The 16,973-nt window shown below is 39.1% G+C and overlaps 1 protein-coding gene across 1 annotated transcript in view; it reads right to left on the bottom strand.

Annotated features, from left to right (window-relative positions):
* LOC139470044 (mucin-3B-like) overlaps positions 1-15,326 on the bottom strand; it is a 191,389-nt gene extending 176,063 nt beyond the window's left edge. Inside the window, exons 1-19 of the mRNA XM_071252333.1 lie at positions 15,147-15,326; positions 13,340-13,531; positions 12,091-12,152; positions 11,691-11,795; positions 11,077-11,202; positions 10,558-10,757; positions 9,420-9,534; positions 8,573-8,740; positions 8,367-8,437; positions 7,276-7,380; positions 6,870-7,029; positions 6,401-6,662; positions 5,705-5,858; positions 5,265-5,540; positions 4,640-4,798; positions 4,255-4,438; positions 3,660-3,936; positions 1,906-2,122; positions 1,284-1,378 (exon numbers count right to left, since the gene is read on the bottom strand). Of these exons, the coding sequence (XP_071108434.1) occupies positions 1,284-1,378; positions 1,906-2,122; positions 3,660-3,936; positions 4,255-4,438; positions 4,640-4,798; positions 5,265-5,540; positions 5,705-5,858; positions 6,401-6,662; positions 6,870-7,029; positions 7,276-7,380; positions 8,367-8,437; positions 8,573-8,740; positions 9,420-9,534; positions 10,558-10,757; positions 11,077-11,202; positions 11,691-11,795; positions 12,091-12,152; positions 13,340-13,531; positions 15,147-15,217 (2,999 nt within the window). The 5' untranslated portion in view covers positions 15,218-15,326. The remainder of the gene's footprint in view (positions 1-1,283; positions 1,379-1,905; positions 2,123-3,659; positions 3,937-4,254; positions 4,439-4,639; positions 4,799-5,264; positions 5,541-5,704; positions 5,859-6,400; positions 6,663-6,869; positions 7,030-7,275; positions 7,381-8,366; positions 8,438-8,572; positions 8,741-9,419; positions 9,535-10,557; positions 10,758-11,076; positions 11,203-11,690; positions 11,796-12,090; positions 12,153-13,339; positions 13,532-15,146) is intronic.
* Between the last annotated feature and the right edge of the window lie 1,647 nt (positions 15,327-16,973).

Below are 16,973 nucleotides of genomic sequence, written 5' to 3'. Positions count from 1 at the left end.
TACACCATCAGATCTTCTTATAGTGTCACGATCATATCCTAATATAGATCATAGCCACAAACGACTTCATATTGCAACACAATATTACCCACAAGTGAAGAAAGACCGAGTGCAATAACATCCCCATGTTTGCACTGCGGCATGTTTATTTGAGCGTTTTCTCAAACCTGCTAAACCACTAACAATAAAATGACGCCATACTGTTACATTGTGGAGAACATTAAGATAAGACTTCATCCTTGGTTTCATACATTGAAAACGTCACTTTAATAATTTTTCTCAGTACTAGATAGTGTTTCAGTGTCTCGTGCGTACCTGTGTCTATGCGTACACTAGTCTGGACTTAAGCTGATTTCATAGAGCTAGCCTACTGAGGTACCCTGCCAGAATTAAACATGAATAACCCACTCAGACTCCGAGCCGGCCATGTTTGTCACTTCAAAGCCGAACGGATTTTGTTGCACAAAATAACAACTGATATAATAAATGATGCCCTCTACATAGTCTGGATAGAACCATGATGGACCTGAAAATCACAAGCATGCAGAAGAGGGAAATAAGGGATCGCTTAAAACACTGTGTGTATGCCAGAGCTGGACATCAACTGACAGGGTGGACAGCCTCATTTAACGTCATCACATATTCTTCATTTAACGTTTATATGTTGATGCAACACATTGACGGTTTCGAGTGCGAAGTGATTGGTCCTAAGAAGCAAACAGAAAGCCTTCTGATTCACTTTTTTATTGGTATTAGCAGTTGTAGTAGTAGTAGTAGTAGTAGTAGTAGTAGTAGTAGTAGTAGTAGTAGTAGTTTTGTTTATTTGTTTCTTTGTTTGTTGTTTAACGCCACACTCAGCAATATTCCATCTATATGACGGCGGTCTGTAAATAATCACGTTTTGACCAGACAAACCAGTGATTGACATCATGAGCATCGATCCACACAATTGGGATACGATGACATGCATCAAACAAGTCAGCGAGCATTGACAACCCGATCCCGTTAATCGCCTCTTACGTAGTAGTAGTAGTAGTTGTAGTAGTAGTAGTGGTAGTGAGTGAGTGAGTGAGTAGTGAGTGAGTATGGTCTTACTCCGCTTTTAAGCAATATTCCAGCAATATAACGACGGGGCTTCACACAGTATACCCATGTCAGGAATCGAACCCGAGTCTTAGGTGTGACGAGCGAACTCTTTAACCGCTAGGGTACCCGACGCCCCAGTAGTAGTAGTAGTAGTAGTAGTAGTAGTAGTAGTAGTAGTAGTAGTAGTTGTTGCTTACTTTTGATGGCAGCCAGCAGAGATGATGGATCCCTGCGCGAAGTAATCCCCTGTATCGTAGCATGGACATTCACCCTCCTTAATACATTTACCAGACTGAAAAGAAATATACATTTTAACAATAGTTGCCATCTGCCTTCGAGGAGGTGAATGATTAAGGAAGAGGCTAGAATATAGATATTAACATATTTTAGTATTTATAGACTGTCGGAGACGTGGAAATGCGCTGTAATGGTACAGTGCAAACCCGTAGCACTCATAGTGTCATATAGGAATAACATCTGGCATACCCCTGTCCCCCGCACACTGATTCATGCCGAGGGAGTCAACAGTAAGGACTTTTTATCACTATTGTGTCACCACTGTCACCACTACTGTGATCTCCAGTAGCTTTGAATGAACCTCTTAATGAGTAATTATTTACCACATGACTGGCTTCATATCTGTAATAACTATCCTGTGGAAAATCTTTTTACGTTCTCAGTCCCCAACGCACTGGTGAGTCAATTTAATCTATTAAGAAATGAAAGTGGATTCTCTAAATGTCTTGAAGACCCGGATAAAATTACTCACAAGTCAGTCTGTAAACAAATTCGTGCGCCATGTGAAACAAAAATACTCACCGGGTCCTCAATAGTTCCATTGGGGCAGTAGCAGGCTTCCTGCAAGATGAACTCGCCATTTCTCTGTGGAAGTTGCTTGCAGGCGCTCTTCCTGCCAGGCATCTGGCATGTTGGCATGCAGGTACCCTCGGGGACTTCAGCCAGCACTTGGGTACCAAGACAGGTCATCTTCTCACATGTTGTATTGGTGCAGGACAGTTTGCCACTTGCACAAACGCTACAAAATTACGAAGGGTCAATAATTACGGTGTACGGTGATATTGCGTAAAGGGTGTGACTATAAAGGGCTGAATACTCGGATTATAAGATACAGGTTCGGGGATAATCGGTTATCGTAAAGGTATAATATCATAGTATATCGGAAGAATACGTTATGGGTAGGGGACCATGCCATAACGGTATGCGATCACCGTAAGGGAATCATAGATGTAAAGATAGTGAAGTTGTTGTCTGATCAAGGTTACAATGTATCAGTGACAAAACTGATGTCCCATACAATTCCTTATTTGGACTTGTACCATATGTTTTAGGTACACATGTGACGTGCCGTTACGTGTTTGTGATGGGGCCGGATACGCTCCCCTTTTCGCGAAGACCTGGTATCATCACTATTTGATTGTAAGGAGATAAACCTACCATGTTTTGAAATTTGATGTTGTCCAAATGCAGATTTGATACCTCTTATTTCACTTTGGAAACTAGGGGCACGGGTGGGCCAGTCGTCTAAGGCGCCCCGAGTCGAGTTGCGTCCCTTGGGCACACCAGAAACCTATGGTTGTGGATTCGAATCCCGGTTCGCCCCGATTATGTTTCTAGGTTTGTCAGCACCATGCCCGTGATCGTGTGTTTCACCGAAGTGGTAAACGTCTAAGACCTGCATCACTTCGGGCTTTCCTCCCACATTAAGCTGACACGCCATGATATAACTCGAATACTGTTAAAAGCGGCGTTTAACCTCACTCCCTCACTCACTCACTTTGGAACCGAGCGCTTTAGGTTTATCTCCATTTTGCCATGACGACAAGAGCAGTTTCGAAACGGTAGTCTTTTGGGACGCATTATTGCACATGGGTGAATAGGTCAGCGATCTTTGAACGTTTCAAAAAAGGGTCATAAGTAGTGATAAATGTAACAAATATTAGTTCAGGTTGTAGAAATGTAGAAAAAAATGTGAATTAATTTATTTCTCAAAAAAGCTTATTATTAAATAACAGGATTTTAGGTATTTTGAAGTTCTACTTATGTAGCAGTTGGTTTGGAATATCTCCCCGACAGTAATACACAATAAAAAATACTATCTCTCCACCCTGAAGTATTAGCTACAGACGAGTACTTGTGGCCCTGACACTGTGGTCAGTGTGTGTTTTACTTCATTGTGTGTATTCTGAAGTAGATTTCATCATGTTTGATGCCATTGTTCTGATATCGAACGTTTACGGTATTCAAATGGGTTATTGGCAGCCATTTTTACATGCATCGATGCATCTGATCCTTTACAATTGCTTCTAATACAGTAGGAATCGTACAGTAGAGTCTGCTTCTAGTACAGAACATTCTTATGAATATAGAAATGTTTTTGTCGCTTTGATTTTACAATGCGATATGTGTGTGGACGATTTGTGAGATATGTTCAATATCAACGAAAGGTCTGGTAAACGTAAAGTTTATTACACAGACAGACAGACAGACAGATAGATAGATAGATAGATTTGACCTCAAAGTCACCGAACCAAGGATCATGGTTGTCAACTTACCATTCCTGGCAACCGATGGTGACCTTGGCGCCGGGTTTAATGGCCGTGTAAGGATCCTCCAGTGAGTAGCAGTTGCACTGATCCTGTGGAACACAGTTATTTTCTTGGTCAAGATAGTTTCCTGGCTTGCAAGTGCAGCCCTGCAGACAGTCGCCATTGCATTTTCCACCACTTAGACTGATGTCACGACAGGAAGTCGCACAGCTCTTCACGCAACAGCTATATTGCTTATCGTCGTCTTGGTCGCCGGCCCCAGCTGCACACGTGGTCATTGACGCTAGTAAAGAAGGAAGCCATATCATCATATTAATAACATCCCACCAGACTACGTTTTATCTCTAGTATCAGTTGGTTGCTTCACTAAATTGCCACTGAGCCTATACAGTCAGGTATTCGTTTGTCACTATACAATGTCTAGCACTATCTCAAGCATTTTTTTGTTGGAAACATAATGGGTACTGTATCGCATTTGTTTTAAAATTCAAATAGAAATAAGTTTTAGTTGGAAGTGCTGCACCCGTGAGCGTTCGAGATAATCAAATAAAAATACCAGTGGAATAACCAAACAAACTGAACGAAAATCGAAAATACGTACAGCAGTCTACTGTAGCTGAGTCGTTGAACTGGGTAAGGCAGATGCCACAATCACGAAGCATTCCTTTGAGAAGGCTACATACTCCCACTCCACGCATGGCCTCACAGGCCACTTCGTACTCATCGAGTTTGCTCATGTCCAATGTTGGGCACTTGTTGGTGATAGCTTTTCTCATGTTCACACACTGCAATAGTTAAACGTTTGGAATGTATTTGCAGAGATATTATTTGCCAGGTAACATGTTTCGTTTCTAGTGAGCTGCAATAGACTGTTTTCAAACCCACGAAAATTATCTTTGATGTTGTTTATGATTTAAAGCAGCAAAGGCATTCTTACAATATGCGTTGGTGAAAAGCAGGTGGGTGGCGTGCATGAAGGGCTATACCTGTGGTGTTTTGGATGTGGTGTCATACGCATCAAATGCAAGACACCTGTCCTGGGAGTTCCCGGCAATGAAGTCTTCTTCACTGAACTGACCCTGCGATACTGGGTCGATGAGGTCGTTAGTAGGGTTATAGTCGAAGTTACCACAAAGACCTGTCACCTAGAACACAAACAGATTAAGAAGGTCCTTATGTTCTTTACACTGGAACAAAGTTACAAATTTTCATGTTGCCTTCACACATGATGTCGCCTGTCCATATGGGAGGAGATTCGCACATCCCTAAATGACTGGTATTTTTTATTATATCCCTATTGTTACAATTGAATCCTATTTCAATAAAGAAATATAGTTTCAGGTGATCACAGTTATATATATTTATGTGATCATCTATATATTTATATATATATTTATATATATACACACACACCATATTACCTTAATCCTCAAACGGAGACTTACATATGTGAATAGGCGTGTTCTGGTTTCGCCACTTGGGGCAATATTTCAGCTTTATCACGGCGTTGGATTTAGGGACATCATTTTAAGCAAATGGACATAGACTACATAACTTCACTGTTTCATACAACGCCTGTGTTGTGGCCTCTCGTTTTGTGGCGTTACATACCCTGGTTGAGTAGACACTGGGTCTTGCTGAAATGTGGATACCGCTGGTCTTGTCGATTGAAACTGTGAGGTCCATGAATTCAACGACGTAGATATCCGCGGCTGTGCTGATGAACAATCCAGTCTTGAAGAATGGAAGAGGTTTGCTTTGACCATTCACTTTGAAGGTGGTGTCTTTCACACCGATCTGATAGCTGTCGCTTCCTCTGGTAACTGTGACTGTCATGAGACTCATATCTGCTGCTGCTGCAGCTTCGACTTTCATTTTGCCTGGGAGCTACAACAGATTCATTGCAGTTAGTGATTGCTTATTTTGAGGCACATGCTAGTGGTCACGCTAAATACTAGTATCATATACCATAGTGCCCGCTTCAACATAACCAAAAAAATCAATTTTATCTCTCCTCACAGTAACTGTGTATCACAGTAATATCCCCTTACCTCCAACAGTGTGAAGGAACACTCAGTTGCTCCTCTGTTGGACACCTTGAAAGAGGACTGATCAAACTGCCTGACGGTTTTGAGACCTTTAACTTCGCAGGTGCCTGGACAGTCCTCCTTAACACATTTCCATATGCCATAGGTTTGACAGGTACTGTAATGAAAGGCAGATTCGTTACTTCAACAATTATACATTTGTACATTATCTCACTATTTCATTGGCCCCTCTATCCATACAAGCCTTGAACTCATTTCGATTGGTTCGAGATTCGCCCCGCAAAGCCCTTGATGGACCATGATCTCAGGCGCAGGACAGAGGTAATCTTTACTCGTTACTCTGGTTAATTCGCAACTTTAATAGACAGTCATAAAGTGAGTATTTCAAATATCTAGCCCAACATGGTAGTTAGTTTTGCTCCGCGACATAATTACGTGATACGCCTAGTTCAGACGCTATAATTTACCGTTATCTCAACTCAGGTTGACAAGTGTTCTTTGTGTCGTTAGGGCGCAAGGAAGAACCAAACTAACACAATATCAATGAATTCGTCTTACATGCAGAAGACAATTCTGTGCTTATTTTGTGCAGGAAATTGTCAAATAACCAGCTTAAAGTGTTCTCTATGTTTCTCTTCGAAGACTAGCTTCCGAATACAAAGTTTACTTATCCTAAACACTTGCAATAAGTGCTCTTACCATGACATGCACTTGTCCTTCGTGTACATCTTTTCGTCGATGGCAAAAAGCTTCTTGTCGTAGACGCACTTGCATTCATTAGGGGCCACGCAGTTTCCTGCATTGTCTATGATCTTTCCGGCTTCGCAGACACATCCAGCCATGTGTTGAGAACATTCTGGACTACTGAGCCTCAGAAGGTTTTCTGTGTCCATCATACCGCACATTGCAGGGCATGGGGATGCATACACAGAGAAGACCTTTCCAGCGGGGCACTGCTTGGCTGAAGAATTAAAACATGACCCAATTTATTTGGATGAAAATAATAATAGTTGAATTAATAATATTGTTTTAATGAAGAGACGTAATGACATAACTAATAGTTTCCGGTTATTATAGGACGATCAGCAATAGGAAACAGCAACAATGATAATTGCATTTTCCAAATCATCAAACTTCTCATCTTGCCTAAATATGATAGTATACTTACGACAGAAGCTCTTCGTTCGCCATTTAAAGTAGACTTGCTTAGCAATACACATAGAAGCATAGAGAGACAGCGTGTTGCACACAGCTTCCTGTTTGAGCTCAGGGGTCGCGGCATTGCAGTAGGCTCTCTTGCACTCATACTGGCTCAATGTGGGGTTCACCTATAACAATAACACACGTGTTACAAGACATAGGTATAAATACAGAGTCGACAAGCATTTTACAATTTGATAAACGTTACCAGACAACGGGTTTACACTCGACGTGCTCGCAAGTGGAACAAATTTATCACAATTGGACAAACTTTTCTAGACGTTTACATGCACTCCATCTCTTTTTGCAGTAAAAGTATTTTCTTTCTAAAGTTATCCCCCCCCCCCCTCCCCCTGCAGCCAGAGGCTACTCACGATATCGTTGCAGGTTCTGAATCCACTGCTTCTGAGCCAAGCACAGGCCTTGCTAGCATTATCTTCCTCCTCCCCAGCAGCGCAGCGTCTCAGACCCTCGCCACACTAGAGAAAGAGTCATCATATTGGATGCAGAAGTGTTAACAAAAAATCATTTATATATTCAGCAGCGGTATGTTCAGGGAGTGTTGATATGAATTATGTACAGAGAGGGTTGATAACACATCATACACAGAGTGATATCACATTATGTACAGAGAAGGTGATAACACGTGATATACAGAGAGGTTGATATTCCATCATATACAAAGAGGTCGATAGCACGTGAAATACAGAGAGGTTGATATCCCATCATATACACAGAAGAGAGAGATGGGGGGGTTGGGGGGGGGGGGGGGGGGGTTGATGTTACATTATAAACAGAGAAGGTTGATATCACATTATACACAGAGAGGGTTGATATCACATCATACACAGAGAGGGTTGATATCACATTATACACAGAGAAGGTTGATATCACATTATACACAGAGAGGGTTGATATCATATTATATACAGAGAGGGTTGATATCACATTATACACAGAGGGTTGAAATCACATTATACACAGAGAGGGTTGATGTCACATTATATACAGAGAGGGTTGATGTCATATTATATACAGAGAGGGTTGATATCATATTATATACAGGGAAGGTTGATATCACATTATACAGAGAGGGTTGATATCACATTATACACAGAGAGGGTTGATGTCACATTATACACAGAGAGGGTTGATGTCACATTATATACAGAGGGGGTTGATGTCACATTATATACAGAGGGGGTTGATATCACATTATACAGAGAGGGTTGAAATCACATTATACACAGAGAGGGTTGATATCACATCATACACAGAGAGGGTTGATGTCACATTATATACAGAGAGGGTTGATGTCATATGATATACAGAGGGGGTTGGTAGCACGTTATACATGTTCAACGATTGTTGACAATAAATACATCAAAGGTTCATGACATAGATATATACATGTATTTCAGTTTCAAAGAACATTACTGTTAAAATGACCTGACATACAACTTACCTTGTCTGAGCTTCTGAAACTGCCTGCGATACCCTTGACTTCGACGGGATTGCTTAGGAGAGCGTATTCAGCTATAGAGAAAATAATTTGCATATAATACATGTCAGGAGAATTGAGTCCTATTCTCTGGCCATTTATATTGCCATATTGTTTTATTTTTTGTTCAGGTGAAGCGAAGAGCGTAGTTTGTGATAAGTATTACGAACCTGCTGGATCGCCCTTGCCGTTACCGCACATTCCGGTGAAACCTCCATCTTCAAGCGTTGCCCTGTCGGCTGTGACCACTGCCATACCGTCATCATCAACACCGACGGTGATCTCGAATTTCGAGAGTTTGAAGTTCTTACGTTCCATCTTTTCGTATACGGTAATGTCTGAAAAGAATGATAACATGTATTCTCGCAAAGACATTGTCTCCTGCTTTCTCCCAATACCCACCGTAGTTTTTATCTCGCCCAACAGCACGTTATTTTTATCTTCATTGTATTCTCACAGTCACCATTATTTCGACATCACCGCGTTTTTAATCATATTAAAATCCAGGCACGATTACTTTTATCTTATGTAATGCCTCGTTAACGATTATTTCTGTTATTTGTGATACCATTATAATTGTAATACTTCATTTATGTTACACCGGTTATCAATGTTATACAAATATATCTTATTCATATCATCTGTATTATGTTGCAACGGTGATCGTTAATACAACGTTTCTTCTGACAAGGCCAAGATCTGAAACGATTTTTGTATGTTGGAATGGGTTACTTGAAAGACATAAACGAATTACTTTGCTTCATCAGTGCTGTGGCACCTCGTCAACTCAAAGGTCTGGGTATCATCGTATTTGTTGAGAATTCCGGAATTCAGACTTAAGTGACATACGGCGGAACCATACAGGTACCATATACTGAGATGTGACGACTTCGTGATGACAAAGGTTTCACTGTAGTTTGCTGTTATATGTGAATGTACGAGATGACTACGGCACTTAGCCCGGTTCTGTGTATCTGAGTGTGTGTGTGTTATGTAGTTCATTCCTTTTCCTCCTACCTCCAAGGCTTTTTGGTTCGCCTGAAATTTCAGTTTCAGTTCCATCAGGGCTGGTCACTTTTCCAGTGGCGCTACTGTAGGTGTATGATTTTCCGTCCATTGTGATTGTGAGAGACTGAACAGAAAGAAATGTTATACTTCATAAGGGTAATGAGGGTGAAAAGTATTAGGATAGCCATACGGTTAAAAATGAATATATTTCCACTGGTAATAATAAGACCACAGGTTGACGTAACACAGACATCGTTGTTGGTGTAGTACAGACATCATTGTTGATGTAGTACAGACATCATTGTTGACGTAGTACAGACATCATTGCTGTCGTAGTACAGATATCATTGTTGACGTAGTACAGACATCCTTTTTGGCGTAGTACAGACATCATTGTTGATGTAGTACAGACATCATTGTTGATGTAGTACAGACATCATTGCTGTCGTAGTACAGATATCATTGTTGACGTAGTACAGACATCATTGTTGACGTATGACAAACATCCTTTTTGGCGTAGTACAGACATCATTGTTGATGTAGTACAGACATCATTGCTGTCGTAGTACAGATATCATTGTTGACGTAACACAGACATCATTGTTGACGTATGACAAACATCCTTTTTGGCGTAGTACAGACATCATTGTTGACGTAGTACAGACATCATTGTTGACGTAGTACAGACACCATTGTTGACGTACTACAGACATCATTGTTGACGTAGTACGTATGTCATTTTTTTGTCGCGTAATGCCTAAACGTATTATAGGCACAGTTACAAACAAATATATTTTTTTATCATGGCATATATCCATTTGCTATGTGTACAACATACCTAATACACTGATATTGTCATTCAGCAAAACTGTGCAATATGCACCCTTTCATATTCTTTTATCCCCCTCTTTGAATACATTGGATTAGTTTCACCATGCCATCTTATGTCATCAAGTATCGATATGCAAATTAGATTTGTCGAATGTGACATTTGGTCTCTTTTAAACGGTCAGCGAGTTAATTTTGGCGATGTTAAAAAAATTGATGCGACAAAAATCTCAATTCTTAAGCCTGATACTCGTCGAACACCTTAAACCTCTATCACATGTAAGCCAAAATAACTTCAGACAAGAAAGGCCCAAATTACCTTCTTGCACTTGCATGTAGAACCGGGATCACAAGTTGTGTAAGCGGTGATCTTGATGTTGGCGTTCTGGATGAGAGTCATTGTGCAAGTTGAACAGTAGTGGTAATCGACGCCGTCGAAGGTACGGTAGCTGCACTCTCCGAAAGATCGGCAGGTCTTCGTACGGAAATCACCCTCACCGCCAATGACTGTTGCGTTCACTGCAGAGACAGGGTTTGCACATATATAATCTTATCACATCGTATCATGTTATAATTCATATTATCTTATATCGAAAAAGAAACATATCACTTTATATACATGTCAACATGTCACCTGTCGCATGGTATATGTACTTCATGTTCAAAACAGAAGTACAAATTAGACTATCTATGCTATCGCTAGGATAATATGAATTCTATGATTCGATGATTTTACGAATTCGTGTATACCATAAAACCTTCTCTTTTTTGGTAAAATCAGTATGATTAATACACAAATGTAATAATCTCTGGAACCGATTGTATTCCCCATACGTACCCTTGTTGCAGATGCTGCAAGTGTCTCGGTTACCCCAAGATCCACCTTCTGTACAACAAGGGCCTTCTGCCGTGTACTGACTCTTCTTGGAGCCGCTACAGAATTTGCCAACGTAGCAGTAGGACTCTGTAAGAACGAAAATATAAATATGTTCAGACAATGACAATTATTGTGGTTGTTCAGTGAAATATATTTAGCTCAATAAAACGTACCTAGAGTTGATATTATATGTATAATTTGTATTGGTCTTATCCGACATGTCACATACAACGATTCAGCTTTAAGAGGGGTTGATGAATTGTTTGTAACAAGTACTGACATCGTTTTAAGTGGGATAACAAGACAATTCCTATGCCGTCATTATATTGAAGACATATACGAACATATAAATAAAGGGTTTTTATGAATCTACGTAATACGTATTCAAATCTTAATCCATCACCATCTTTCGAAAAACATATATATATCAAGTATGTGGTTTGATAATGTCAGTTACGGGCTCTATCTGGTTTATATTGTTCAATTAAAAAGAATGCAAAAATCATGTCGGTAGCAGTGAGACATTCCATAAGGGAGTTATGCTATTATTACATTTGAGAACAAATGCCACTTACCTCCTGGAGCCTCTTCACAGTTTCTCCCAGTATAATTGTTTTTACACTCGCAGAGGTCGGGTTTCACACAGAGCCCATCTGCCCCGCATCCACCCTGACAAACAGCTACAAGGAAAGATCATACATCAGCTCATGTTTTAAACTCACATGTGATTCCAATGAATATCATTGTGATATAACGCAAAGTCACACATGCTAACTCAAGTGATTAACAGTAATCGTTACTCATAGTCAAGCATAGGTGCGCAATTATGGTCGATTATTTAAACGCAGCCGTGATATAAATGCAAAACTGTACACTGCGACAGGAAGAATATACATGTATGTTGTGTTGCATTTTCAATTTGAAATTAGATAAAACAGTTACCACCAGTATAACATAATAAGAAGATGAACTTACGATCGTTGCAGTCGTTACCACCGTAACCGTCGCAACAGCCCCACTTGTCCACCTCTTTTTTGCTATAAAGATATTTATTGGTCAGTCAAAGCAATGATCTCGTCCCATAACGTAATGTGAATAGGGACGGAATAGAAACCACATTTCTATTTCTAAATTATCCAACGAAGAAAGATGTTGCTTCCTCCTGATTTACAGACAAACTCAAAGTTGTTTTCAAATATTTCATCACATTGTAATTCTTCCAGATTATCACTAGGGGATTGTTTAACATTCCATACATACGGGGAGGTTGCAACATACTTACAGACCGGTTCCAACTTGTACATAGAGTAAAATTGTTGGATACCAAATAAATATCTAGTTTAATGAAACAGATTAAATTGAATATGCTAAAAAAAGTATTGTCCTTAAACTAATCACTAAATTAACAGAATAATACTAGATAGACGTTTATATATATTATCATTTAACGTTTCATGAGGTCCCAGATCTGAATCATGTATTACGTATGTAAACAGACTTTGTGAGTCGCTTGAAAGGCAAGCGGTACATGCAACAACACAAAATGATCACATAATCACCAAAAAAACAAGTTTTCAGTTAAATCTTTTTGCAGGTACATTTGACAAGAAACAATAAATGGCTAATATTATTTACACACACTTCTTAACTCTTAACAATTCTTAACTCGTAGTAATGTTATTGTAAAGCAAGTGGAAACAATTCAGAGGCGAGTGACATACAGGAAAATTATTAAAAAATTTACATCACTAGTTATTTATGAAGATGAAATCAACAAAACAGGACTTTGAATTAATAAGATAAAAGTGATTTATATATGCTACATGTGTACAAGCATACAATGTACAGATCGCTGAAGTTTATAATGTGATTAATTACGTGATTTGCTAAAAACATGCTAATTATATGACTTTGAGTGAATTATGTTTATGACACCCACACGTTAGGTTATTTGTGTATGCCCTTGCACCCAGTGTACATGTGAATTAACAAAACATTTGTCTTTAGAATTGTTAATAAATACATAAAGAAGAAGATACTTTGTAAGTTGTTCATGCAAACTAGTAATGATGCATTAAGTATAATACCCGAAGCGTGCTGACTGGACATATGCTGGGAAACATTTTCGAAGCTCAATGTTTGTTGAACTATTTGCGAACATGCACTCCACAATTTGATAGCGGCCTACAAGATAAATATTTTTGCATGTATATTATCTACTTACCTAGTATAAAAACATGGGATGTCCATTGTGGAGAGTTCCACTGCATTTTTCTGTTTGAGATCCTTTCCTGGGTTCAGTTTGTAAATCTCGTCCATGACCGGGAAAAATCCATTTCCGACCATGGTCAACAATTGCGTACATGATGCAGTTTCGTTCTTTTCTTCAAGTTTGGTCGTATTACAGTACGCCGCTCTGTAAAAGTAACATAATGTCAAAGTGACAGCCACCGCAACTTGGTGCAGAAAATATAAACGCGATTATATTATTAAGATACTACAATGATATCATGGGGAAATTTATTATGACACTGGTAAGACAATTACGATAATGTAATGATATCATAGTGAAATTTATTATGAAACTGGAAAGACTTTTAATATAATACAATGATAGCATAGTGAAATTAATTATGAAACTGGTAAACTAGTTAGATAATACAATATCATAGTGAAATTTATTAAGATACTGGTAAGACTAGAACATACAATGATATCATAGTGAAATTTATTATGAAATTATAAGAATATTGTGATAATAAAATTATATCACAGTGAATATAAAGCGTCAACGTCAAAACATAATCTCGATTATATGATGAAATTCACTCTATTGGGCGTAAGAGGCAAAACAGTGATGGAAATTGTATGACTGGATCGCTTGATATCCGTGTTGGTGTAAATGGTAAGCAGGTTATTATGAAACTGGTCAGGCTAGTATGATGACACAATTATATCATTGTGAAAGTAATTATGTAAATGATGACACCCTTTCAGTTACAGAATCCCCTCATTCGGCATTTGCTGTTTGAAACGTTCAACTAATCAATTATTAATACTGAGTTGTGGGTTGGAGGTGTGGGGTTATATGGTTAAAACAAATAGCATATACTATTCAAACTCGATTATTGATATTTTTATATATCATATCAACGATTACAATGTATAAGCTATAACTTCTATATAAAAAAAGAACGTTCTTCAAGCGATGAGCGAAGTAATTAACGAAGGCCTATAAACACCTTATCCTTTAATGTATCTTATGTTAAGTTGTAAAGATGTATAGATAACTTATGAAGTATGTGAAGGGGCGGTAAACGTCAACTCGAGGTAAGCACCACGTCACACGTCCCGACACGAGCAGCTGTCACCATTTTGAAAGCATTGTTTGCAGTTCTGACTGGCTGCCTTCAGACGACCATGAGTCAACTGTCACATCGACAAACTGTCAAGCCGATTCTTCTTAAATGTCAAACTATTACATTTTTTTTGTAAATTTGATGTCCATCAATTAGGGTTTTGTTCTGATTTGATTGAAGCAGAAAATGCAAGTTACCTCAGCTATTTTCTAGTTATTCTTTGTAAAGAAACCAATCCGAGTTGAACAGGTATTAGTTTGAACGCAATACATTGACAGTGTCTTGGAAATGAAGACCTATTGGGTGATCTACCGTTCATGCCAAGGCTCCTGAACATGAACAGGGCTCCTGCTGTAAGTAACATAGGCAAAAGTGGTTTGGTCACGACCATCAAAACACCTTATGCATTCACAGAACGTATTTGAAAGTCTACAATGCCATATTACGAGAGGAAAACCCGTGGAAACATCTTGGTAGGCATACGAACGTTGGGCACTTAAAAGTGTTCGAATTACAACTGTTGTTTTTGTTCATAGTTTAGCAAAACCATGATGTAAGCGTTAGAATTCTAAATCGTACGAATATTTTAACTTGCACATATGTTTATTATACTTCTTACAACAAAATATAATGACGTCATGACACATGTATTGAAAGTAAAAAGATACTTACGAGGAAATCGCCGGTCCGGTTACCAATATCCATAGTATAATAGAGAGAAACGGGTTGAGGGAACGAGCCATGGCTCCCTTTGTTTTAGTCGATCTACGACTCGTTTGTCCTGTCAGCACTCCAATAGTCCAAGTTTTCGCAAGTACGGATAAATACACAGAAATGTATTTGGCACTGCTCTCTTGGAGAAGAAGTCTCATTTGATTATTCTGCCTCTCTTTATTTTATACCTTCGTAAAATAACCACGTGACTTAACTTGGGACTACCAGCTACCTATTGAGTTGCGCCTATGCCATATTGATATTTTGTCATGTGCTCACCCTACCATTGGTTGATCGAAGTGGCAGCTACCACAGACATTGATTTGCTTTAACTAAAATTCCTAACAGCGCGTGAGCTGTTGTTCCTTGGGTAACATATGGCCGCTATGTTCACGAATTTATTTAGAAATATACAGACCTCAGCAGAAATTTGTCCACTCCTTACTTTTGACATTAATGCACTTTTCACGCTCTTTCTGCGTGCTAGGACCGTGATATCACGGCCATCTTGGAATCATTATAATGATATTGTACCGTGCGCATTTCTGCAAAACACATATTTATGTTTACTCATGTATGTTATTGTGCTTATGTTTGGTGATTTTCATGCCTACCTTCCCTTAGCACAATATCCACGCGTCGTTGACATAGAAGGGGGGGGGGGGGGGGGGGGGCGGTGGCAACACTATGTGTACCGATCTTCGTTATAAAGTGTATAAAAATAAGATGTAATATTAAAGCCTTGCACTGTGTGTGTAATTGTTCACATGGGGACTGTCAAGAGAAATTAGGTTCTACTATTACTGTAAATATTCATAAATAGTCCAATGTACATTGCAGAAAGAATATACTGATTATTACATTTCAAGTAAGAGCCAATACATTTGAAAACAAAAACATGAATATCGGGTACATGAGCAGCATTTTGAACACGTATGTAGCATTATTTTTAATGTGCTGGGCCCAGTCGTCTGATACACAGACTCTGTGCAGGGTCATAGATGTGACAGCAACCTAAGGTGGTAGGTTTCAATCCAATAGCCCCACTGGTTATGTTCCTTGGTTTGTCAGCATAATTGTAGTGCTCGTGGGATTCACTTCAGGCTTTTTAATTTAACAAGTCAAACAGGGTGAAATATTGATTACATAACAAGTTGTACATCAACTACATCACTTTATCCTCGCTATTATGTGCACAAGACCGTGTTCCTTAACTGGCCAGAGCTTCTCTGGTAAAGGGCTCAAATCCTAGAAGTGACTCCGTTACCATCCTTCTGTAAGCACCATGACGGTGCTCATGATTTAAAACATGGTGGTAAAGGTGACCCTGTGTCATTTTGTTAATGGGGGATTAGGTTCGACAAATAAGTAGTCATAGCACAATGGATTCAAGTCAACACCGCTTTGGTTAGCTGCTAACGTTAATTGAATAGTTTATATCAGTCTTACTGTTGGTAATTACAACTACTGCGACAAACTTTCACTTTTGTACATTAGACTGCGGAGCAAGTCCGACTTTACACTGACACTACAAAATTCATTCCGAAAACGGCTGTCGTCCTGTACTGATATCTACTTACACAACCTTTTTATCATAACCTGACATCCAATACGGTGTGGCCACAATATATTAATTATTTGCTCTCCCAATAATGTTCCACAAGTTATTTCAATTTCGACCGAACCATGATGTGATTGCTCCTATTCTCCTAACATGTTTCTTTACTTGTTTCCTTTTGACTCACGCAGCATGCTAAATATCTCTTTTGTCGTTCCTACTTATAT

Source organism: Haliotis cracherodii, unplaced genomic scaffold, assembly GCF_022045235.1.
Source record: "Haliotis cracherodii isolate W230 unplaced genomic scaffold, xgHalCrac1.p SCAF_20, whole genome shotgun sequence".
NCBI lineage: Eukaryota > Metazoa > Mollusca > Gastropoda > Lepetellida > Haliotidae > Haliotis > Haliotis cracherodii.
Note: the sequence above shows the minus strand (reverse complement) of the source record. Positions and strands in the feature narration are given on the sequence as shown.